General features: G+C 33.8%; 1 protein-coding gene across 1 annotated transcript; it reads left to right on the top strand.

Annotated features, from left to right (window-relative positions):
* Positions 1–916: 916 nt before the first annotated feature.
* On the top strand, positions 917–25,529 carry PGAP1 (GPI inositol-deacylase). The gene is made up of 17 exons (XM_089638331.1): positions 917–1,116; positions 1,317–1,408; positions 1,535–1,668; positions 2,625–2,785; positions 3,318–3,614; positions 5,526–5,696; positions 7,720–7,838; positions 9,756–9,890; positions 10,396–10,546; positions 11,180–11,454; positions 12,589–12,708; positions 14,668–14,907; positions 15,199–15,381; positions 16,243–16,408; positions 16,788–17,359; positions 18,399–18,500; positions 20,693–25,529. The coding sequence occupies exons 1-17, from the start codon at positions 979–981 to the stop codon at positions 21,045–21,047; spliced, it is 3,411 nt and encodes a 1,136-aa protein (XP_089494457.1). The 5' UTR covers positions 917–978; the 3' UTR covers positions 21,048–25,529.
* Positions 25,530–26,625: the final 1,096 nt, after the last annotated feature.

Below are 26,625 nucleotides of genomic sequence, written 5' to 3'. Positions count from 1 at the left end.
GCGACATACCTCCCCTGCCTTTACACTGTACAGACAGGGATGCTCTAGTGAGGTGCCACATAAACAAAATTAAATTGTTAGGACATCAAAAATCTTGATGTGTAAGCGAACCAGAGGCAAACTGAGGAAGGGGTGGATTGACTGCATAAAAAAAGTGCAGGATGGAAAGGTTTAGACTGCTGACGAATAATAGTGATTTTTTTTTTTACATTAACCCCACCAAGAAAATAATTACCCTCAGGATCTACGTCATCTTTTGAAATGATGTGTGGACCATTTTTAAGAAAAGAAAGGAGAGGAAGTTCTGAGAAGGTTAAAGGTATGAGGGTTGGGTAGGAATCTAGGTATCAGTGTGTTCAGGAGTGACGGACATATGAATATACAACTGCTTTATCACCAAACGCAGCTAACCACTTGGGGCGACCTATGGCAGACGTGTTGGTTTTCCAATAAATGGTTCCCGGAGCGGCGGTACCCAAACGCACCTCCCAAAATGAAGGGTAGTTGGAGGAGAACATTTTGAGAACAATGCCAAATTTTACTTAGGTTTTGATTAGGTTAATAAGTTGTTAGCGCCATAAATGTTATGGTTATGTAATTTTTATATATATATACATATATATCCTGCTAAAGTGTTACAACAGTTTTTACAAAAAAATGTCCATAATGTCATTAAATTTAATAAATAATTAACCATAATGTCCACAAAACAATACTTAATAATATTGTTTTTTGTGTCTTGGAAATTCACTTCACCTAGTAAAGAACCCACAAAATGAATAATTTAATTTTTGATACTGGCAATAGTTTGCAGATATTATTGTCTATTAATTAAACAATCTTGTTCAATATTGTTGATGGTTTACATGAGAGTGGTATATTTATGGTTTACATCTGTCAAACTCATTGGTGTGTTTATGGTCAAACTGATAAAAATATTATGTGCTCGGTGGCCGGTCCATCATAATAAATCGGAAAATGGCAATTTTCAGCTTATTCCAATTGGCTTCTGTCGTAGTCTTTGCATTATTTTTAGTCGGTTTTTTAAATATTTTACTTAGCGACAAAGAAAATGAGTGTGAAATGACGTACATGTTTGAATATCCACAATTTGTGGTAAGTTTTGATATCATCTTTATTAATTATCTTACTTTTGAACCGTAGTAATGTTTATATACTAATTATACAAATTACTTGTTATCGAATTTGCTCATCAAAATAAAAGATATGCATCTCTTAAAATGTTGCGCATTTTTCTCACCCTCCATAAGTGTTAAAATATATTTATTTATTGCATGTTTCTTTTATTTTTTTAGAAAATTAAAGTTCCTGGAAATGAAAAAAATCCACAATATGGCCTGTACGCCTATAGTGAAGGACGATTCACAGAAAGAGCTAGGAAAATGAGGTATTTATGAATTATAAACCTAACCCTCTCTTTTACCTCCTGTATTATGTACACCTATATATAAGCATGCAATAAAACCACTTGCTTTAGTCAGTATAAATATAAATTCGCTAAACAATGTTTTAGGTTCAGTGGAATTCCAGTATTATTTTTACCCGGGAATGTGGGAAGCTACAAGCAAGTTCGGTCAATGGCTTCTGTGGCTCTAAGAAAAGCCATTTCTTCTTCCAAACAAGGCTTCCATTTTGATTATTTCACAGGTATTTACTCATTAATGCTTTAATTATACTTAATACCAGAGATGTGCAAAATGGGTACCCAAAACCATTTGAAATGCAAAATGGAAATGGGTCAAAACTTTTCCATTTGAAAATGCAAAATGGTTTTTAGAAAAGCATTTCAAATGCAAAATACCTATTTTCAAAATGCATTGAAAATGCAAAATGGTTTCTCAGGTCAAACAATCAAAATAATTATAGAATTTTTAAACAATTTTGTCATTTAATAATGGACCTCAATGTAGAACAAACATATTACATGATGGTAAATCCAAAAACACCACGACTGCAGATTATGAAACCACAAAAAAATTGCGCGGGACTAATGTTGCCAACGTAAAAACATAGAAACTGCTATCTAACATTTAATATTAAAGCGTCATGGCCCCATGTTCAGTATTTTTTGTAATGGTATCACACAATTGCCAGGGCTCCTACCAGGGAGCAACTTGACAAATGTAAATTATCTCTCATAGCGAGGTTGAGGACCGACTGATATTTGGGGCTTATGAAAAAAAGATGAGTGGAGATAGTAGGAAGAATGTTGCAAAAAAGCATTTAAAATGGAAAATGCATTGAGAAAAGCATTTAAAATGCAAAATGGAAAATACCCATTTTGCATTTTGCATTTCCATTTGAAATGGATTTATTTGAAATAAAGCACATCTCTGCTTAATACATAATATTATCTGTTGTGCTTCATATACTTCATAATATTATGTATTAGCTTTACTTCTACCAAGTCTGTATTACAATGTATTTGTGTACAACAGAGATTGGATTTGTTGTACAACTCGATGATGGTTACATTACATTATATACGTATAATACAGGCTTAAAATTAATATTATAATAATAGTTTAATTTAACAAAAAATCAAATATAAAAAAAGATGAATGGGTAAATTATGTTGTTCTATTAATGTATTTTTCTCTTAGTGGACTACAATGATGAGATATCGGCATTATTTGGAGGAATACTGGAAGGTCAGACGGAATTTGCCTCCAGTTGCCTGCAAGTCATTTTGAAGCTGTACGAGTCCAACTTCAGATTGCAGAGTCCTAAACCAACCACCGTCATAGTTATTGGACATTCTATGGTAAGTTAAATTTTTCAAGATTTCAAAATCGATTTTTACAAAATACATTTAATACTACTCAGAACCATTGTTGTATAATTTAATCTCACAAAAAAAGTAAAAAGAAAATTTGCCCTATAAACATAACCAAATAAAATTTAAAAAGTTCTTTATACATAATCATAATTTGGAAATGAAAAAGTAGGTTACCTTTTTATATTAAAAGTTATTGTGTCAGGCCCAATTGAAGGTTGGCGATAATTAGTTTAGGAATTTCACCACAGTGCTCATCTTATGAATCTTCAAGCATACCTTACCTTAGTATCTCTCAGTATCGTCCTGGTGAAAGACCACCATTGTGCTGTGTTTGGTGACCAGATTTGAATAGCCATCTTTGATAACCTTCCTCTTTTCCCCTTTTCTTCTCCCTCCACTCTCTCCAGCCTCACAACATACCTAAACGGGAGGACGCCATACTCCCACCGGCTCCGGCAGGTAGGACTCACTGTTTGGATATTTTTTTATAATATGTGTTTCTTCTATTTGCTTTCAGGGAGGTGTTATAGCAAGAGCATTACTCAACTACTCACAGAACCGAAACATTGTCAACCTAATCATAACCCTGGCCTCTCCCCACAAGATGCCCGTTGTGAATCTGGACCACAACTTTGACAGATTCTACCAGCAGATAGACTCGCAGTGGTCAATGAAGAATATCAACACAACTGGCATCGCTCCGAGCTCCAAGACATGGAGTAACAAAGTGTTTATTACCATTGGAGGAGGGGCGAGGGACATATTGGTCCCTTCAGCTCTTACTTCGTCTCCTCACAGTGATATCAATGCGTTGGTAAGAAAGTTTCTTCTCATTTCTGTGTCTAACCCACAGTATGCCAAGATGAAAAAACAAAACTCGTGTTGCCGTGAGGGGTGACTCTGTTAACCCATCCATTTATTTATTTAATTTATTTATAAACTTTCATTTCAAATTGCTCTTATGGCTCATATGTATTTGAAATTTTTTTAGGAGAACCTAAAATCAGTTTTTTTTTCCAGATTCTTATTCATTTTATTACATATTTCAACCAATGGGATTAAATAACGATTTTTTTTGGCATTAGTGAAACTTAATAAAACGTGTAAGAATAAATATCCACTAATAAAATTGTAAGAATCTGGCCAATTATAAAAATCCTCCTCATTCATCAACGAACATGGCCTCCGGCCAACGGCTGGGGTTGTGCAGGCTTACCGCGTGTGACGGGTGGCGGTGTACGATGTTACCTGGACCCCAAGCTTTGGTAACAGTGCGATGGTGGATGGTTCAGTCATGAGGCAATCACTGTCAACGGCGGAAACAACTGTGGTGTGTTCCAGTGCGCAAGAAATGATTTTGTGGAAAGGAATGATGTCTATGTATTTGATTTTTTTTTAAAATCTGCTTTAATATACTTATTTTGTGATATATTATTTACCAGAAAACACCAGGTCTATGTTCTAAAGATGCATTCTGTCTGTTAAAAATAGAGGAATAAATCAATTGTATTGCTCGTTTCACCACAAAGTCTTAAGATTTTTTTTCAAAAAGAGCTCTAGAACTGAGGTGGCTGCCAAGCTCGATAGAAGGGCTTAATTAAGCCCTTGTAAACCTAATTTCTACTGATGTATAACAAGTATCTGGTTAACTTTTTAAGTTCCAAAAAAATGTATGTTATTTTTGAAGATAATATCTATACATTTGTTAGGCCGAAACGTTAGTTATATGAAATTACCTTGATAGAAATAAATCGCAAATTTAGCTCCAAAAATTATTAAAAACACATTTTGTTCTGTTATTTATTATGTTATAGGCATGAAAAAATTCATAATGTGTCTTTTAATACAACAATGTAAAGCATTTGTCAAGAGATTTTTGCTCCATTTCAAACGAGTCATGTTTTATTAAATGTTTTCACAATTTTTACTTAATTATTATCGTTTGTTAATATTAGCGCGCTCCCACTATTATTCGTATTTACATATCTCCCTTTCAAACTATCTTTGAACGCTTACTATGGGGCCTTAACGTATAAAACCTTCTCCGTCCATTTAAATGAAGCTAAACGGAAAAGTCAATTTTGATGCACTACCATTCTGAATATACAGGGTTTTCCAATAAGAGGTGTTATTTTATTTTAGAGGTGTTGTTGATGATCGGCCGCCTTGAGTTCTTGTGTTAACTGAACTTTATAAGCCTTAAGACACAAATCTTCATGCAAAATACGGTGTAATGACGTTTGTGGAATGCCTAATTCGAAAGAACGACGAGGAATGGACAAACCTGGGTTTTCTTCAACACTTTCGGCTACAGCAGCAATATTCTCGGCTGTTCTTGAGCGACGTGCATGGGTTTTATTCTTCACATCACTAAGTTGTCCCAACAGCTCGAATTTTTCCACCAATTCCTGTATTGTGGTCCGACAAGGTGCTTCACGACGACCCAAAAATGTTCGAGTTTTACGAAACGTCTCTGCCAAATTTTCACCATGTGAATTTTAATAATTTCAATGCGTTGTTGAAGCGTGTTTCGTTCCATTTTTATTAATGGCGTAGTTTCTACTTATCAAATGTCAAAAACTGACAGTTTCAAAAGTAACATCTACCGAAATAGCGGGCTATTCAAAATAACACCTCTTATTGGAAAACCCTATACTACGCACAAACAATGGAAGGTTTAGAAATGTTATTTGTATTAAAAATGTTCTTGTTATTTTTATTTCAGACCACAGCGATACCTGGAGTATGGCTCTCCACAGACCATCTCTGCATCGTGTGGTGCAAACAATTAGTTCTCGTTCTAAACAGATTTCTGTTTGCCATCGTCAATCCTGAAACCAGACAAATTACGGAGGCTACCTCAAAAATCATTAGTTTGGGAAAACATTTCCTGAAGGTGATTATATAATTTATCTTTTAATTTACACTACCTTATCCATATTTCTTTGCATATTTTTTGAACCATTTTAAATGTATTTTTATAGATAACACCTTTAGGTTTTTGTTAGTTTACTTAGCCAGTTAAAAGAGATAAGCCATAACTTTTGTTGATTCTATTAGTCATTGAATGATTATCTTTTAATATGGTGACTGACTTGATTTATTTATAATCAAAACAATTTTTTTATTATTTTAAAATATCTGACATTGAAAATGTCATTTATATTAATTCATTTCCGGCGGGAAGGGTACGCCGGTTATATTAGAATGGCTGTAAAGGCATTGCTGTTCGATTTTTCTAGATGAATATTTTATACCAATTTTTTTGTGCAGGTCCCAAATATAAATATATATATATGTGTATAAACAATGTGATAAAAGTCTCCCATTTTTTTATCTTCTTTTCTCTTGTTGTGTGGAAGAATATTTAATCAAAAAATTATTAATTTTTTAATTTTTCTGCCGAAACTCTTTAAAAATTCAAAGTACCTACAGTACACAAAATGTATCAAAAATATTCAATACTTCAAATTTACAAAGAAATACAGTCAAATACTCATAACTTGCAATTCAATACATCAGCAAGATACCAGAAAACTATTAAAATCCCAAAATTTAACACTAAGCTCATTCAAAATACCTATCTTTATCTAGGCATAATTTATTTTAATAACCTTCCATTAAATTTAAAAAATATCGAAAATATTCAGGAATTTCACCTTAAATTAAAAAATTACCTTAAACTATTATAAGTCCAAAATACGTTCACTACTTACATCTAGAAGTAATATTGTTTAAATCTTGTGTTGTTTTTTAATAATTTATTTACCTTAATACTAACATGTACATAATTGAACTAGAATTCCCTCACCAAACACAAGAGCATTGTCTCTTTATGGTGAGGAAAGGCTACTTTAATTTCTATTGTTTTATATCTTGTTTTATCTTGTATACTTATCTATGTAAAAAAATATTTTTTTCATATATTAAATAAAAAATTTAAAAAAAGTAAACTATGCTAAACCTGTATAATGGGTAATAAATTTATATCCACTTATGGTACTGGAGATGCAGAAGTCATTATTTTTTTTGTAGTATTTGTGACAAAATGAAAAACATTTTTTTTTTTAATGTAATTAAATATGTTCATTTTTTACACAACATCACTAAATGGCCCAACACTGACTTTAACTTTAGTTTTTGGAATCGTATTACAAAAGTAGGCTTTAATTTGAGACATTAATTTTATAGTTGGGGTGTGGTGAACACACCTATAAAAAGTGATATAAAGTCATTAAAAGTGATGAAACAAAAACTAGGTTACATAGGTAACTATTTAACCTAGTTTTTGTTTCATCACTTTTAATGACTTTATATCACTTTTTTAAGGTGTGTTGAATTGTCATTTTGAGGAGTTATCATAGAACCGGTGACTATATATATAAAAAAGATTCATTCAAATATATGTATTATTTTAAAAGACACAACGGTTTAAAGCAAAATCCATTTTCTTGAATGGGACCCTATTTTCGCCCGCTTGAAGATTGTTAATTTTGAATTGACGAAGATTGATATGAGAAAATTTTTGATGCATCAAACAGTAATCTTGTATAACTGATTAGCAGTTATGGTTTCAATACATTTTTCAAAACCCTTTTTCTTATTGATCATTTGAATAATTGGGAGCCAGTTTAATATTTTGCTGCTTCAGACTGTCTCACAAATATATTTTGTGCTTTTTAGTTAATATTAATTTATTCTGAGATGGTTGGTTGACCTTATACATTTATTCTGCCTTTCGGATATTATCTCTACTGGGTTAGTTAAAGACAAAAATAAAAAAAATGTCACTTTATCAAGTATTGTAAAAGTATGTCGGCTTTAACAACAATATCTTTTTATTTATTTAAATTCCTTGTCTGATTTGTCTGGAGTCGGCCTTAGACCAACAATAATGAGAACTTGTGTATATCTTACAGATTGGTCACAGCAGGAACGTTTCCCGCTTTAATTATCCAGAAGAATTTGTACCTGAGGGTGTTTGGCATGAAGACCTCAGGAGATCTTATTCCTTTACCCATGAAAAGGGCGTTGAAAAGTAAGTCTCCTAGATTTGTCAATTTTGTTTTGTATTTTCCTGACCCAGCAATTATATACTTCATCTTTTTAACCAATGTAAATAAATTTGTCTAACTTAGCCAACCTTTAATCTCAAGATATAAGTTTACAACTCACATGATATTTACTGCTCCAAGCAACGTAATGGATTTTGATGCACGCAATTGTTGCAATACAACTGTTGCCTGCAACTAATGTTGCTTGTGTGCATCTATAGCAGTGTTTCCCAGCCTTCTTTATGCCATGCCCCACCGTAGTCTTTCCTAAAGTCAGATGCCCCACCGGCATTTAAAAAAAAATAACCACAGGTAAATTTTCAAATCATATTGTAATATGTTTGTAAACATATGAATCCCAAATTAAATTAAATAAAACCTATTCTAATACATATATTATAATTGAAATTAAATTGAGTTACGCTTGCTACAAAGAAATTTTATGTCCGGATCTAACTTACTTAATTTCATTCTTAGGTCCCCTCTATTAGTTATATCCAATAGATTTCGTTTTTTAATGAATTAATCGCTTATGGCGCTAAATCCACATTCCGCCAAATAAATTGAGGGAAAGGTTAATAATAATTTTCTGGCATGCAATATTAGGATATTTTGTGTTAGTTTCTTCACAAATCCTTAGTATACTCAAAAGTAGGAATGGCAAACATTCGCATTCATATTAATGAAAAACCATTATCATGTTCTTACTATAACTATTCATGTTCACAAAAGACAAATTTAATGACTCACATTCGCATTCACACAAAGGATAAACCATTTCATGTTCTTAATGCGATCATTCATGTTCACAGAAGTCACGTGTAATGAGACAAAATAGTACTCATACTAAAGAAAAACCATTCTTACTGTAATTATTCATGTTTTTGGAAGTCAAATTTAACGACACACATTATCACTCATATTTAGGATAAACCGTTCTCATTGTCTTATTGTAACTATTCATGTTCACAAAAGTCAAGCTTACGAAAATACATTCGCACTCATACTAAGCAAAATCCATTCTCATGTTCTTACTGTGATAATTCATGTTCACGGATATCCAGCTTATTGTTACAAATTCACACTCATGCTTAGGAAAAATCATGTATCATGTTCATATTGTTATTATATATTTTATTTTAGGAAAATTAACAGTTACTTGGTTGGTTTATACATGTGCAATTCACTTAACTGAGAAACCAATTATAGATTTCCTCATTATACTTATACATTATGTATAAAACAATTAAGCAGTTTCTGTGTTTTTAGATAATTATTGAAATTGTAATGGGTTTCATTCTATTTTAAGTACAATTTGGCGTATATTTCTATTTTGTACATCTCAAGCATTTTTTGTATGATCGATGTGTATTCCCCTTTATATGTGGAATGCCTACGTGTCTCATTTCTGAAGCGTGGTGCCCCACCTCTGAGGCATTATGCTCCACCGATGGGGCGTACGCCCCACCGTGGGAAACACTGATCTATAGGCTCACCTAGACTGTGCTAAACGCCTCACAGTGCCCGTCTGTCACAGAAAGCTTTGATGTATCACAAAAAAACTAAAAAATACTATCTAACAAGGAGAGTTCATTAGAGGAACCTTTTTGTCATCCAAATAAATCCATCGTCCCACGGGTCGGTAAGCAATCGACATAAACCTTATGCTGTAAGATCCTTTGCAGATAAGTTCCACACTGAATTGCGCTGCCTTATCTTACGATAGTGAATTTAATTTTCAGCGCAGGGTCTTGCAGCATTCGGTTTATGTCATATTATAGCAATCGACATAGATTGCTTACCGACCCGTGGGACGACGGGCAAAGTTAATTTACGAAACATAATTCTTAAACAGTTCATAATTGTAATGTATTTTACTTTTTTGTTTTTTTTGTTTAAAGGCCACACTACTATATGGTTCGCCTGATTGACCTGGTGGACTACGAGATGGCCACATTTGAAGTTGTCGATTTGGAAGACAATGATTGGCTCTTTGGTTGCCAGGCCAAATACGTGCACGGGAATTATAGAGTTTGGTGAGTTACTTCGTATCTTTACTACTTTCAATACTAACAAAAGTCTTTTTAACCTTTACGTACCTGAATGTAAAAATCACGTACAATCCAAAGGGGGTATCTAGGATCCCCCTCAGATCGTGTCTCTTAATATTCCTTTTGCCCTTTCCAGTAACACTCGCGTATTAGTTACTACCTACTGCTTTAACCCAGCATCGCCCATCTTCACCTAGCAGAGAATCATTAAGTTGCGGCTTGTTTGCAGCTAGGATTTTTTGGGATTATTGAAAAGGGGGGGGGAGGGGGGGAGATTATTTTCGTCAGAATTTGATAAATGTTATTTAATATTTAAAAAAAATAGTAATGGAATATAATGCAGATCTATTATAATTTAATTCCCCATTACGTATCAAATACGTCTATGATTATAACCAATTCTAAATTCTCTTCTGTTTCTGTAAGAATTCTTTTTAGCATGTCTTAAAACAATAAAGCAATAGGTCGTCTAATGTTAATTTTTGCACAGCATGAATGGACGCCACCTGACGGCCCACGACTACTGGTCTCCCTCCAAAGTTGGCAAGAGGCGGATGGCGACACTCGACCTCAAGGGTCTTCGCCTTTCCTATCCTCACTGGTCACACATCCTTCTGAGAATCTCTCCAACACGCAAAAAGGTATAAATACATGCTTTTGTTTTTTATTGATGTGAGCTGATGTTGCAAACTCATCCGTCCTTAGCTCATTATTGCTATCCTATCCTAGAATCACCGTTATAATATTTATTGTAAAATGGCCTCCGGTGATTATCAGGAATAACTTCAATAAGACTTGTTTGAATGTAGTTAAAGCTGAATTTCTTTTCTCAGCATGAAATATAAAAAAATTACGATTTGGCCGAAACTGGCTTTAAATCGATCCCAAACTATGAACTAAGATGTTTTTACTTTAAGAATGCTTGCAATGAAAGAGAAGGAATTAACGATTTACAATATTTTTATAAACAACATTTTGATGTTGAGAGGGGGTTTGTATACATAAATATTAAAAAAAAAAAATTCTCATGGTGCTTACCTCTATTGTCAATAATGAAAAATTAGCAACTCGAGTATATTCTTATTTTTTTAAATGTCATTGAGTTTTGCACAGTATTACGCACTCCCAATAAATGATCTTAACTTACAAGTGGTATGTAGGCAAGTTGATGATAATTTTGGCCACATTCAGAGTGGAGTGAGATTGATATGAGACAAAAAGTTGTTGCAATTTTCTAGGTTTGCAAAAATAAAACATTTTTCTTCAACTTATAGGTCCAAATCAGCATTGACGTCCACAGAAAATCATCACGCGCAATCCAATACACTGTGCCCGGAATGTACAACCCCTCCCGGCGCACTATAATCGAGCAGACCGAAGCCAACGCCCTGCGATACAACATTAGCCTGCAGGGCCTGGATATGCTGTACCAGGCGTATCACCTGCATGTGGAGCCCACGGGGCCCTGCCAAGGGGAGTTGACACATCACGCCACTGCAAAGTTGGCCATTCCTTGGGCCGATGGACACCAAGTGTATCATTATTTCACGTATGTTAAATTTGTATTTATTCTATAGTTGAAAAGAAAGACATTCCCGGGATAATAAGTTACGAATAACCTGACGATATTGGAGAAACTTCTATTACCATCATTATAAGTGGAAAATGTTGCTTAATGAAGGACTTAGCCAATAGAGGAATTGAAATTACGACGCCCTGGTGGGAACCCAACACATTTTTCCAATCAACTAGTAACCGGTGTTGATTTATTTCATTCGTTTTCTGGAAGATCTAAATTATTTAATCCTCCAAAAAGGTTATTTTGATGTTTATGGAAGTCGGATGGGAACGTCTACCACAATGGACCTGTTATTCTTAAATTATCTCTGCACTTAAGGGTAAACGTAACGTACGTTACTATGTTAATCTATCCATAGATGGCGTTAATTTAATTATTTTATTAAAATACACTTTTTAATAGTATCGATGATTCAATCCCATATTGTATTTGTAGGCCTTTCTTGAAAGAATTGACTTTTTATACGGTCAAAACTATATGAATATTATTCATATTGCGTATGTACGGGGGTGAAAACAAATAATTTGTCTTAATATTGTAAAGCATAACTTGAAAATGTATTTTATAATAAAATTTCGCCATCTATGAAAGCGTAGATTATAACGTACATTACGTTTAACCTTAACAAAAAAATGCTATCTTGTGAACAATCATTCCAATAGCACAACAATTGAATTCACTGAATGATCCTGAAGTGAAGAAAAAGATTCGGTGGGAAATAGGAGTTAGGTGAAACGTCTTCCCCACCTTCCATTTCCCTATCTCCTTTCCCCTGTCATAGTCCCACTAGCTCCAGGTAGTTAGGGCTCTTGTGCAGTATTTACAAAGATGTGATGAAGAATTTGATTTAATTTTATCCCATGTCCTTCTCGTATACAATTGTGATAATTTGTGGTTTCTCTTTTTCTACAAAACAATGCTTTTATGGTGTTTATATTGATTTCCGTATTGTGGTATTGTATCAGATACAAATGAAAAAGACAGAATTATTTAAACTGATCGATTCAGTATGTTACGCATGTCTTTGACTCTGTGTATGCCATAGTTAATGGAACTAAGGAATTGTTTTAGTTGAAGTCAATCTTTACTTTTCTTTTCTTTCAGACATATCCAAAAATCTCCAATGCACATTAGATTGCTGAAAGGAAACCCCATTATGAGGAATAACACTCGATTTGCTAGTGTTGAATTGAATCTTGATCCACAGTGTACCTACTCTGTCAGGTGAGTTTATCATTTATTTAAAATTCACTTACAAAATTTTTGATTACAGGTTTTTTTAATATGTATAATGTTTTAAATTTTCAAAGAATCTACATATTATAATATATTTACAGTTATTTATTCAATATAAAATTTCCTTGGAAAAATATGAAATATGTAACACCTTTGACCAAAACAGTGTCGATGTATGTTGTTTTAAGAATTTATGGTGTAGAGCAGTGATGATCAACCTTTTTAAACGGAGGGCCAATTTATCCATTTTCAACCTGTTCACGGGCCGCAAGGGGTAGGTTACATACAGCATGACATGGTTAACTTCTCAGTCGGTGGAGTCGCAAACCTATTAAGACAAAATGTTAAGGTAGCGCCCTTGAGGTGATTTTGCACTAAAACGGCGCTATACAAATTATCCAAATATTATTTTTATTATTAGAACCGGCAGACAAGCAGCCGTGTGGCAGCTTTGCTGGACTAAGTCTTTTTTTTAACATAACCTGTAAATAACTACCAATACATTATCTATTTAAATAAAAATTCTAAATCTTAAATCTCCGAAAGCTTTTCAACGATTGATTTGAAATTTTGACACAACATTGCATTCAATATGCGTGTGTTTTTTTCAACATACTTACATTATTAATTTTATTTTAGTAATTTATACATATAACGTTTCAAATTACTAATTAACTGTTACATGCGTGTATGCTATATTTTATCCTGCTTGATGTGGCTCCTACATAAAGGAGAAGACTTCCTAGGTGAAGACTTTAAGTTTTCCGGCAGCGCATTATAGTTCTTCATCCCTTTATATAGTATACTATTCTGAGTATTCGCCTTGTCCTTTTTTGGTAGCCTGATTTCATTGCACGTCCTTGTTTTATGCTTGTGTAGGTCCTTGTTGTATATAAATAACTAATTGCATATATAGATGTCACAGATACAGGTAAAAACAGTTTTTTTTTTAAAAACAGTGTCATTTGTTGGATATAAAAGCTACAAACGCTGTTGTTTCTCTATCTGCACAGACAGACTGACCCACAGAAACGCGAGGCGGGGTATAGCTAGTTATTGAATAGTAAAAAATAAATAAAAATTATATTTTCTCAAACCATAACTTTTTAATAAAAAATTCATAGAACGCAAAAACAAAGTGCTGAAATTTTTTAACTGCAAGGCCAAAAATTAGGTAAATGCCGTCGATTTTTTTCATTCTAATATTTTAAAGAACACATAAAAAATACAGTTTTGGGGGGCTGATTCAAAATAGACAAACAATAGTTTGTTGCGAAACCCTTATACGTTTAAAATACAGATTTTGAAAATGGTATGTATTTGATCATAGCAGCCAGTAATCTGAACGATTGCTATTAACCCTTTCGGACCATGTGTAATATTTGATCATAGCACTGAGTAATCTGAACGATTGCTATTAACCCTTTCGGACCATATGTAATATTTGTAAATACATAGATTTAAGAATTTTTTCCTCCCTATCTTGAGCGAATATAAATTGGCGGTTTTAATTTTTGAATTGCTGGTGCAACTGGCTTTGCGCTTTATTTTTAAAATTGGATTTTAGCTAATAGTTTAGGCGGAAGCTATTTTTATATGTGATTTTTGTTTTCAATCTAAAACTAATTTTTTTGAAAATGTAAGCTTAAAAAGTATAGCTGTACCCCGTCACGCTTTGCTATGGCTCAGTCTGTCTGTGCAGACAGAGAAACAATAGCGCGTGAAATGCGCCTTTTGAGACCGAATGTTATTTCAAATGAAATGGGTTCGTGCTGATATACCCTGTAAATACTCAAATGCCATTGCTTTTGAAAGAAGCGTTTGGGTAGGTTTTCCATTAGTGGCGCTTCTGTATTGTAAGTTGTCAGGTATTTTCGTCTATGGCCAGTAGCTACCACTAAGTGATATTAAGTACCAGATATTAACATTTTCATAATTTATTTCCAGCATCGTTGCAGCCCCGTACGACGTTCTGGGTCAGCTGAGCCGCCACTATGCTACATCACTGCCCGCCTATGTGGCGGCCATCGTGCTGTTGGTCCTGCGCCACTGGGCGGCCATCATGGCAACTGGGGCACCCGATCAGGGCTGGACCAGCGGGGCCGCCTTCCACGCTGCCCTGTGCGGGGAGAATGTGCGCCCGTATTACATTGTGTTGTCCGCTAGGCTAGCCACCATGTTCTTTGTGTAAGATTTTTTTTTTGTATTGAAAAATCAGAAACGTAACTTATTTGGTGAATTTTCATTATAAACTCTAATACTTCACTTCTAATACTGTTTTGTGATTACTAAGCTCTTGACCTGTATAAACCCTGAAATTTTAATGATATTTGCTGATTTGTAATGCAAAAATCTGAAATAGTCTTTCAAATTCTCTCAAAGACAATATTTTATTTTTAAATACACTGAAAAAATGAAGAAAAAATACATTGCAAAATATAGACGTTCTAGGGGTTAAATTAACATATCTGCTTCCAGATCTGTCCCTTTCCTAGCGAAGCTTTCCCCCGTGGTAAAAGTGGGTGCGGCGGCCTCCCAGAACTTCCTGCTGCTGCCGCTGATCCTGTACGTGGTGGCCCTGGGGCTGCTGAACATCCTGGGAGCTCTCTGTTGGGCCCTCCTCGCTTTTTCCGGGCAGCTGGCGCACAAGATACTGCTCAGGTTGGCTGGCGTTCTTACCTCAATGCGTGGCTGTTTGCAATTTGCTCATGATAGCCTCTTAACCTAACCTAACTTAATGGCTTTCCTCTTTTTTTTATTGCCTATTTCCACATACGCTTCATCTGTTAGAGTTAGGCTACGTTAAGAGGGGTATGCATATTGCACAATGCGACCGAGATCTTATCGATATAGCTGTTCAAAAACTTGCAGTTTTATTTTCATTTCCTAAACTAGAGGCCTTTAATGTGGAGAGCTGAAACCACCTCGGTGGAATCTCTCACGGGACCTGGAAACAAACTCAAAGGAATGAAGTGAAATGGGAGATTACACAATGGGCTCATGGCCTGAGTGATTACCGTCTCTGCTTTAATAAATAATAAGTACCCTTATCTCTACTGAACCACGTCTGTCTCTTCTGCATTTCCAACATACGTATTATTCATACACACGTACATACATAGAAGACAAATATTCAATTTGTGGCAAATTCATTAAGGTTTTTTTTTTAAATTTTTTTTTATTATTTATAAAAAAAAAGTAAATATTCACAAGAGATAAAAATATATTACATTTCATATCAGATATCACTTTTTTTTGTTTACCCAATTTGTAGAGAAATATTCTCGGGTCAAACTGGGGAGCTAGTCTATGTGCTTATATATAATTATAGATAATATGTATAGTTACAAAAATGTAAAAAGAATATTTTCAAAAATACTGTAAAATACTACAAAATATTGTACAATAAGAAAATTATATATAATTATAGAAACAGAATATCAACAAAAATCAATGAAAAATCAGCATAAAATATAAGCAACAATATAAGCAACAGTTTACTTTATATGTTTATCTGTTCAGGCTGATAGCAGTGGGCAGAAGTGGCGGAGGCCTTCGGGTTTGGGACTGGGCAGCGAGCGCCTTCAGAAAGGCTCCCGGGGCCGGTGGGGCCCTGCTAGTAGCCTTGGCCACCGCCTCGTGCGGAGCCGTGGCCCTGGCAGCCGGTGCAGCCTTCTACTTTTTCCTGGTAAAAACAAAGAATCATAATTATTTGACTAATATTCAGATCAGTTGGAATGGCAGACTTACTCAGCGGAAACTGAGTTTGCTTTGCCGTGTCCACATCCAATTTTTTACTTTCCAGTCCCACTTCTGGACCCAAATCTTATTTGAGAAAACGTTCTGTTGGTTCTAGGATTACGATTACTATTTTTCAGAATTAGCCTTCCGAGACTTGGTTTTTTTAGCACTACACCACTGGATTAGTCCCATTCCTTTATTTTCAGTAGTGGGATCAGCAATCAAGCAATTAATAACCTAGTATTACATCAGACGCAACAAGAATGTTCTTCTTCAAGCATGTTTGGATTTCTCTCTCTCAATTTTAGTTATGTTTATATTTGCAGCTCACCAAGATGTATGAAGATTACTTGGAGGATCTAGTGTACAAAACAATTTCCAAAGTAGCGAAAAAACTTAGAGGGAAGAAGTCAGAGAAAAATGAAGAGCCAGAGAATGAAGAGAAGTCAGAAAGCGATGCTGTGGAAGGTGAAAAACTCCGTGAGATTGACGATGGCCCTTCTTCTGAATTGGTGAAAACTTCTACAGATGTTGAAACAGTAAAAAAACAGAAGGTTAATAATGTGAAAGAAAAGCAATCAAAGAAACAAAAAGCTATTAAAAATGATGATAAAAGCGTTGGCGATACCACTGACACCATTATTGTCAAAACCAAAGGCAGTTTGAACTCTGATTTGGTTGAAATTAAGGAACCAGGAAACTCGGTTAAAGAGTCAAATGAAATTGAAGAAAATCAACCAGAGACAGTTAAAGAAAGTACTACCAGTGAAAGAGAGAAGAAGAGATCCGAAGATTTCTCTTTGAATCCTCTTCATTTTCATTTTGCCATGTTCTTCCTGTGGTGTCTGGTCACTCTGTTGAATATTCCTGCACTGCTTACTTGGGCTCATAACTACAAGTAAGTAAATATTTATGTCTATATAACTTAGTTTTTAACACAATTTGGGAGGCGGGTATGGGTACCGCCTCCTCGAGAACCATTTATTGGATAACCAACACCTCTGCCGTAGGTCACCCCAAGTGGTTCGCTACGTTTGGTGATTAAGCAGGGGTGCCCGGGTTCATGGGGTGAGGTTTGTCTAGGTCTTGGCGGCGATGCATTTGCCCACCTACTGCGTGGCGGGCCAGAACGGAAGAGACAGGTTGAGGGAGACCTCTCGACCTCTCCAGCCGGACTCTCTCGATCCATCATTGTGCACCGCAGTGGGAGGGATGGATCCATACATCCGTCACTTCTGGACACACTGACCCCCAGATTCCTACCCACCCTTCATACCTTTTTTTCTTCCCAGAACTTCTTCTCTCCTTCCTTTCCCTAAAACGACCCACTACACAGCATTCCCAAAGATGACATAGGCCCTGAGTTATTATTTTCCTCAGGGTCTCCTGTGTGGAGCAAATGTAAAAAACAGTTTTATATTATTTATTTCTCCTTTGTCTTGTTCAACATTTAATATATAAAACGATGCAGAACTAATCTATGGAAGTTTAAGCAGTGTAACACAGTCCTTTATAGCAAAAAGATGAATAATAATTAAAGAATCATTTTATATTTGGAAAATCTCATAAAATAGTTACTTTAAAACCCTGTTAATTCTAAATTTTTGCCAAAAAAGTAACCAGAATTTTTTTTCAATATGAAATATTTTTTATTTCGAAATACGTTCATTGCACAAAAATGACAGTTAAATGCGGTTATACATCATCCTAATTCGTATTTTTGTTTCGTAAATCTGAATCTCACAGGCCAACCCCCGACAGTAATCGCCCGTGAAATTTAGATTTACATGAGAATATGTCGTAATTTTACTACTGAATGCCTACCTGATTATAGAGGGGCGGCCGACGAACTCGATTTACAGCAATTTTTTTGTTACCACTGTACTAGTGTTTTAGCATTTCAAAATATACTTATGGGTTTTATTTTACAATTTCAGGTTCAGCAAAATGTTGGAACCCGATCCATCCTACATTCCTGGAATTATGATGTGCTCCAGCGCTGCATTCTTGTGGCAAATTGACGCTCCTAAACCAAACATGTTAGTGTCTCTCTATTTCTCTAATATTAACCTTGGATAATACGCTATTGTAATAAAATTATTGCATAGTCTCTTCAGGCAAGAATTCTGCTTAAAGTCCGTTTTGCATTGATCAACCCTGAACAGGACACAAGAGCGTGTTGAATGTGCAGGTACATTGGATGGAATCTTGTTTCGGTTATTCGTAACCCGGGAATGTCTGCCTGAATGTCTAGTTTGAAAACTTTCACCTTCTCACATGATAATACACCAGCATTACTGTTTGAATATTCGAGTTACATATTTCTCTATGGTATTTTTCAACCTTTCATTTCTCCATATCCTTCCCTTCCCTGCTGCCTTCAGCCTCGCAACATATCCAATTCGGAGATGCCATAGTCCCACTCGCTCTGGACGGTATGGATCAGTTGAGACTCTTGTGCATATAAAAATAATAACATTACAAATTTTACATGTTTGTCATAAAATGTAATTTTTTACTAACTTCAAAGTTTTCTCACTGCATTTAACCTCTCAGACAAAGACATTTATATACAATGTGTTCCTTTGAAAACTGTCAAAACGTGATAATTTTTGTGTTATTTACGAGTTTTGCTAAAAGCATCATAACTCACGTCCTGGGAAACGTAGCCTCATTCTAAAAAATGTTTTGGAAAGATTATGAAATCCACTATTGCATTGTGTTGTTATAAGTAAATATTTGCGTTTCTAAATATATATTTTATGAAAACGTCAAAAATATGTAAGAATTAGAGATGTTCCGACTAGTCGGCGACTAGTCGGTAAAGCCGACTATCCGGCCACTATTGTAGTCGTCGATTAGTCGGCGACTAATCGGCAAAGAGCGCCGACTATCCGGCTTCTTACATTGTATTTATTTCTCAATAATATGAATGCGGGGGAACTACATGAAATAAAAACCTTGATTATATATATATTTTTTTTTATAATCAGTCTTATACATGAAAAATGTAAAGCAATCTTTCCTTTGGTAATCAGTTTTTAAAATTACTTGCTTGTAAAGAAAACATAATTATGACATTTATTCAACAAAATTAGTACCTATCCTAATTAACATAAAAAAACAACATAATATCTTCTTATCTTCAATGAACATTAATTTATAAGTATTTCTTATTATTAAAATAAAAAGTAGATTTTTTAAATTAACAAACTCAGTTATATGTATTAAAGCAAAATTGTATGTACAAGATGCACAGTAATATATTTATATATTATATATATATTTCCAAAAATTCTAAACATGAACTGTTTGATAAAAACAAAAAAAAATGAAAAAACATATTTCTTATAACCATACCTACATAATCTGATCAAATCAAAGTCACAGTTGTGACAACCAAAAATATCATAATCTCCTTATATTTTTTATAACTTACTTATATTTTTTAATTAACGGTAAATTATGATGTAAGAAGACTAAAGCTTCTGCCCTTTCTGGTAGCAATCGATTTCTTTTTGTTTAATATATGTTTCCGGCCTCTGAGAACAGCTTCTCACTGAAAACAGCAGGGACTGCGGGACAGCAGAGGTACACTTTGGCCATGCGCGACATTTCAGGGTACCTAGAACTATCCCCGAAACCGTAATCGGCTTAGCCGACTAGTCGGCCGACTAGTCGGTCTTATTACAACCGACTAATCGGCTAGTCGGCTAGTCGGCGAAAGTCATAATCGGCACATCTCTAGTAAGAATCGATAACCATTATTTCAAAGCCGTGAAAAATGTACTTTTTTCTGAGTATCATAAAGAAATAACACTTTATATATTGAAGAAATATAATTAAAAACTATTAGTCACCTCAAAATATTAACCGTCCAAACTAAAATATTTTTAATAAATTATTTAGAAACGCAATAAATTATGAACGAACAAGATGACAGATTCAATCGGCTTAGATAATGCAGTTCTACGTTCCATAGATATTCTTGAATACAGACGCGTAGCGTTATTCATTATCGACACTCTGTTTTTTAAATCATGGCAATCTGTATACTAGTGATGGAAATAAATCGATTTTTGTAAAATCTCGCGCGTTTACGTGAAAAGACGTTCTAATGTCTTGACCGCTATTATCATATTTACGTCTTTTGACGTTCTAATGTTCTGAGTGGTTAACAGAAGAACCATTCAAACATTATGCATATTCATTAAAGAATTATTATTTTCAGAAAATTCTACGACATTCTAAACAAAATCCTCTACACTGCAGCGGTCGTCGTGATTATAGTAACACCGATGGCATTGTACCGTCTCAACTATATTCTGTCTGGCGTATTTGTCATCATAACATTGCATCAGATGTTCCCCTTTGAGAAGGATACAGAAGCCTCTACTGAAGAAGATACTTCCACAGCTCCTGGTGCAGAAAATACCACTTCTGATTCAACTACAGAGAATCAAGAAACTAGTGCCGAAGGAACACAGAAATCTACGCAAGGATTCAAAATATCTTCTTCATTGTTGGAAGAAGAAAATGATTTAGAAAGATTTAGAAATTTGAAAGAAAAACTTGAAGCCGAATAGAAAGTATCGCAAATTTTAATTAATGAAAATTTTCTAATAGAAATTGCCCGAGTCCTGTTATTTGTAATATAGTTAGCCGGAGTCCTGTTGTTTGAGATAGAAATAGCCGGAGTCCTGTTATTTGTTAGTAATACTGAAATATTATGTACATTTAAAATGAGTTATTAGCATTGGGTTCCCATCCAGGAGTCACAGGTTCAATCCTCTGCTAGGGTAAGTTCTCCATCTTTACACAGACAATATTTTCTGCTTACAGTGATGTACATGCTGTGATTACAGTGAATACATGTTACGATCAATACGAACAATACCGCTCAAATGCCAAAAATCTAATTGTGCAGGAGAGACAAAAAACTTTTAAAGAATGCCTACTTTCCTTGGCACTTTAAAACCATTTTACTGCGCGTATTGTAGATAGGCAATATTCAATTAAAAATATAAATAACGTGGTTGCCTGGTACTGCTTATTTGCCGTTGTGCGCGATATCTAGTGGTAGTATTAAGAACTGATTATACCCACATAGGCGGAATTTGCTTCTCTATTGCATTTCATAAAAAAGTGATTTTAGATTGCAAGTCGCTTAGGCGGTATTTTTTCTTCGTCGTCGATTTGTAACCCGAGAATGTTGTTGCCTTTATTTTATTATTAAGAATTAAGGTTCTCACAACCAAAGGCAGTGTCAATCGCCAGGGAGATGTGTAGCCCACATTATCTTTACATTACATTATCGTAATCATACAACTTGCTGCCCCAACCTAACCTTAAATTCATGAATGTATTATGTACTAACCTTTGTGAAAACCTCCCTTTTTAGTGTAAGCAGAGTTTCTATTGTTCTGTGGGGTACAATGGATACTACGATATGTATTCAAAATTACCTGTGTACTAAATAGTGAATGGTTTATACAATTTTTAATGAATTGTAATATTTTTGTGTTTATTTGTATTAAAAGTGAGCATTTAAATATCTTACGTTTCAGTATTAACAAATTCATTCACAAATACGCTTTTATTAGATAGACTGAAAATTAATACATAATTACATATTTATGTACATGTAAATATTTTTTTTCTTCTGATTGTATGTTTTTTAATTACATTTGTTTTAATTTTTACTGATTTATTCACAATAAAAATATAAATAGATAAATTCAATTTTGTATTGAATTATATAAAATATATATCAATAATCACATCTACTTAATTATTATTGTTATATTATGCCGCAATGGTTTGTTTCTACTCGAGAGATTTTTGTCATATTATGCCAAGTTTGCAAAACGTTGCGAGCGATCGCTTGCCATAATGTGTCAAATTTATGGAATCTAAAAATATGGAATAAACGGTGAAATCTTTGGCTTTAAACCGCAGTAAGCTGTTTCATATGTTTCCTTATTAATATTTTGAGAAATGATATTAATTAAATAATATGGTAAATATATATGACACCAATTGCTTGAGTGGTTAAAATGTTACGCCATTATGTGTTATTTACTAGTCAAAAAAATAATTGTTTGCATTTGTTTACATAACTGCTATACACTAATCATTTTTAAATCAATGTTTTGTTCTTTAGTTTTGCTATTTATTTTTAAAATATGATGCAAGGCAGCTTTTTTCTAGATAATATTTTGTTCTAGGAAACAATTTCTACTTAGACTTTTACTTTAGTACTACATACTGTTAAGTTATTTAAAGTATTAGTTCAATCTTCCCCCTTCCAAGACTAGCAATACCTAATAATTTTAAAGCAAAGAGATACATTTCTCTGGCATTAAGGGACAAGTTAATATATTATGTATCACTTTCATTTGTAACACAAAGTTATTTTCTAAGGAACGGTTGTTTCACAGAATTTGAATAATTCATCTGACATGAATACATTGTGTCGGTGGGATTTTTACCGTCCGCACACTACGGAGGTATTAAGATGTGGGAACTCGGAGTACTAAAGGTTATGTATAAGTTTGTGCTTATTCGATTAATTGTTTTAGGAATCAATTACAAGTATTTTTTAATTGTTTTTAATGGGTTTTGAAACCTTAATGTTTTTAAAATATATTTAGATAGATGTTAGAATCAAATAGTCCTAAATAAATTTCAATCAATTAATTTAGATTATTTAAATAATCAATTATTTTAAAATGGTTATCTTTATTATGCCTATCAGTATATGTCACAAAGAGACAAATATTATTGTTATAAAATCATCACATCAGAATCACACTAAATAAATAATGCTATAAGTGTAAAATAAGTGACATCCAAATTTTATCACTATATTAATAAATACAGGGAATGAACCTAATTTGACAAAAAAAACTTATTATAAACAATATTGTTTGCTTGTACCTTAATGCCAAAAATGTAATACTTACAGCTCAGCTTTATTGACTTCTTTACGCATTCAGGGGCATCGCTACTGCAGGTACAATTAACCACTCGCCAATATTCCCGCTTAGCATTCTATTTCAAATAGAATCGTTTTTTAATGTATCCCAAAATTAAATACTATTTTTGAAAGCAGATGAAAGACTCTCCTCAGATTATAATATTACAGATGTACATATGGAATTTAAAATATTAAATGCTAACACAGCTAAAGTTTTTTTTTAATCGTTTTCCAATGGCATTTTTCTTGTTAACTTTGTCTACCACTTTATGTGAAACTAAAAAACATATTTAATTAGACAAACGTGTTATAAAGATTATTGTTATTTCACTTTTTATCGTTTTATATTTATAAAAATATTTTTTTTAAATTGGCTAATTTTGACCAGGTTTTGGTTGTTTGGCCGTTTTTTTTTTACAGAATTATTTCTAATTATTCGGAACTGTCTATCATAAAACTTTAAACACAAAAGAAATCTTTGCGTTCTCTCTTTCTAAAACTATTTATATCATATTTCTGACCATATTAGCAAGGGAGATAGAACGAGTTTAATCAGAATGTATCATTTGGTGATAAAAATAGCACTACATGACTTTCGAATTTTTATGTTTTGTGACAAATAAAGCACTATGTGGGCCGAGGGGTTGATAAAATAGTTTCTTCATTCATGTGTTTCGGTAGCACAGCTGGTAGATGCGTCTCCCATGCATAAATCTTCTTTTTGATATTAAAAATGCTTTATTTAGCATAAATTGCTTTACCATTTTTCAATTCCTTGCAACCTGCTATGTCAAGCTATATGTACTTACTTCGCCACATTAGCACTCGTCGTACTGCAAGTTATTTATTTAATTTTATATTCGGGTGTTCGAATATGCATGTTTTTGTAGTTTTTCTTTAGTCATATTGCATGTTACCAACTAAGTGTTGAATACAATTATTATTCTCATTTAAAATGCTGTTTCTTCATTGTAAATTAAGACTTTTTATCATGTATTTTATTATATCGCATTTCTCTCTAAATAACACCTTAGTTTATTATTTTAACGATAAACCAATGTTTATAAGACAAGGTTTTATGCATAGCACAAAGGATAACAAATAATTTTATGCAGTAATTAGTCTCCTGAAATATCAATACAAATTGAAAATATCTCCCAAGTAAAAATAAATAAGGAGTAAGATATTTTCAATTTGTATTGATATTTCAGGAGACAAGTAATTTGTTATCCATTGTGCTATGCATAAAACCTTGTCTTATAAACATTAGTTTATCATTAAAATAATAATATTTGGAAGTCAAAATATTTCACCAACAAATGTAGATATAATATGTCTCGATGCCATCTAGTGGGAAATTTAGCACTAACAAAGCCTTTCCTACAAAAATAAAGTTGGTTGTTTACAAGTGAAAAAAAAAACATAATAAGCAGTAATTGTTGATTAGTACTTCAATCACAGTACAAATTGAATCATTTGGCTTGTTGGAAATAAGCCGACGTGGCTCAGAGGTCCAGAGCGTCTGACCGGACATCAGAAGGTACGGGTTCAATTCCCGTTGGCGCCATTTATTTTTACTCGGGAGATATTTTCAATTTGTATTAATATTTCAGGAGACTAATTATTGCTTATAATTATTTGTTAACCTCATTTTATGGTAATTTTTTACTGTACACCTTACAAGAGCTCCCCTGTGTGCACAGTGTAAAGACGGGGGAACTGTATCGCCCCCCGGTTGTGCAGTGTGAAGGTAGGGTTTGTAGGAGGGATTTATTAATGCGGGCGTTGCAGACGTCCTGATTATATGAATGAGGAAAAATAGATGCCCTTGATTGGATTGTATTGTATTTACTTCGGTCAGATAAAATCCACTTTTCACAAGATATATAAAAATAATTGAGTATTACAATATGTATTTTTAACAATGTTGATTAATATTATTCTTCTTGTAGTGTTACTAACATATGATAAATTAATTTAAAATTTTAATAATTATCACACCATAAAAATGCCTTGTACTTTGTAGGAATTTATAATGTGATTAATTATTTATGTTATGTCTAGTACAAGAAAACAAAATGTCCAAATAAAGACAACCGCTGTTATTATTTACCGGATTGTTAATTTTATTTTCTGCCTTGTACATTCAGCGCCGGCCCTGTGCAGGCGCAATTGGAGCAATCCGCTCCGGGCGCCAATTTGTCAAAGTGCTAAGAAGCCAAGGAGCTAATAATACCTAACGCCTAATACAGCACAAGGAGCAGCTTAGCTTAGGGTCAGCCCTATGTACATCTACCTAATATTGGGGTTGATTATCATATGCAAAGTTTCCGGGGGTAAAGTGCACTATCTTTGGGAGGCGATTCTACATGATGGTAGGAGTAAAAAATTTAAATAACCTTTTCTGAAATTCCAACTTTTTTTCCATACAAAAAGACATCCTTACTAAAAATCCTTAGTGTGAGGTACAAACTTACCCGATAAATTCGTTGTGAGCGTGCCGAGAATGGCAACGTTGCATATTTGTGATTGGCCCGTATTGATGTAAACCGCTCATAAACAATAATATAAGGCTGGGAGTATTACGTTTACAAATTCGTATGTTTTAAACCAAATTCAAAAAGAGAAGTGCACTAGAATAATGCAAAGTAAACTTTTAATGATAAATAATTTTTTACTATTAACGAATTTGCGACAGGATTTGAACAATTCATCAAATTTCAAAGTTGATTTTCAAGGAAATCTCTTTTCATGTTCGTTCGCAAGTCTTTGGAGAAAACATGCACTGATGTTCTTTTAAGTTAAGTCTTAATAAATACACACTACAATAACAAGTTTTGATTAAACCAATCAAGTTTTTGAAGATGGACACTGCTAGGTATATTAAATTATCAGATCTACTTTGTGAATAAAATAAAAGTTATTGAAATGACGCACGGCAAGTACTACAAATACAGGGTGTATCGGCAAGTACCCGACAAACTTTAACTAGCTATTCCTCAGCACATTTGGAGTAAAAAATGTTATGGGCGCTTTGCTGTCCGGTAACATATTTTTTCCATTAAAAACAAAAAATAAATAAAAAATCCACACTCCGTCACTGTCATTTGCATTGTTTCTCGTGTTCAACAGCTGTTATTAGCAAGTGTGTCAAAAAGTGTCCTAGCTCTTTCGTACACACTAAA

This window comes from Hesperophylax consimilis, chromosome 12 (genome assembly GCF_061612785.1).
Source record: "Hesperophylax consimilis isolate HC1 chromosome 12, BYU_Hcon_1.0, whole genome shotgun sequence".
NCBI classification, from domain to species: Eukaryota; Metazoa; Arthropoda; class Insecta; order Trichoptera; family Limnephilidae; genus Hesperophylax; species Hesperophylax consimilis.
The sequence above is the reverse complement of the archived record's forward strand: the minus strand, read 5'-3'. Positions and strand labels throughout refer to the sequence as shown.

Bases quoted from the DNA above. Each gene is read 5' to 3' on its own strand.
- PGAP1 (XM_089638331.1), top strand. From the start codon at position 979: ATGGCAATTTTCAGCTTATTCCAATTGGCTTCTGTCGTAGTCTTTGCA. The intron at 5,697-7,719 runs GTGATTATATAA...TATATCTTACAG, and splicing joins TGGGAAAACATTTCCTGAAG to ATTGGTCACAGCAGGAACGT. The intron at 9,891-10,395 runs GTGAGTTACTTC...ATTTTTGCACAG, and splicing joins CACGGGAATTATAGAGTTTG to CATGAATGGACGCCACCTGA.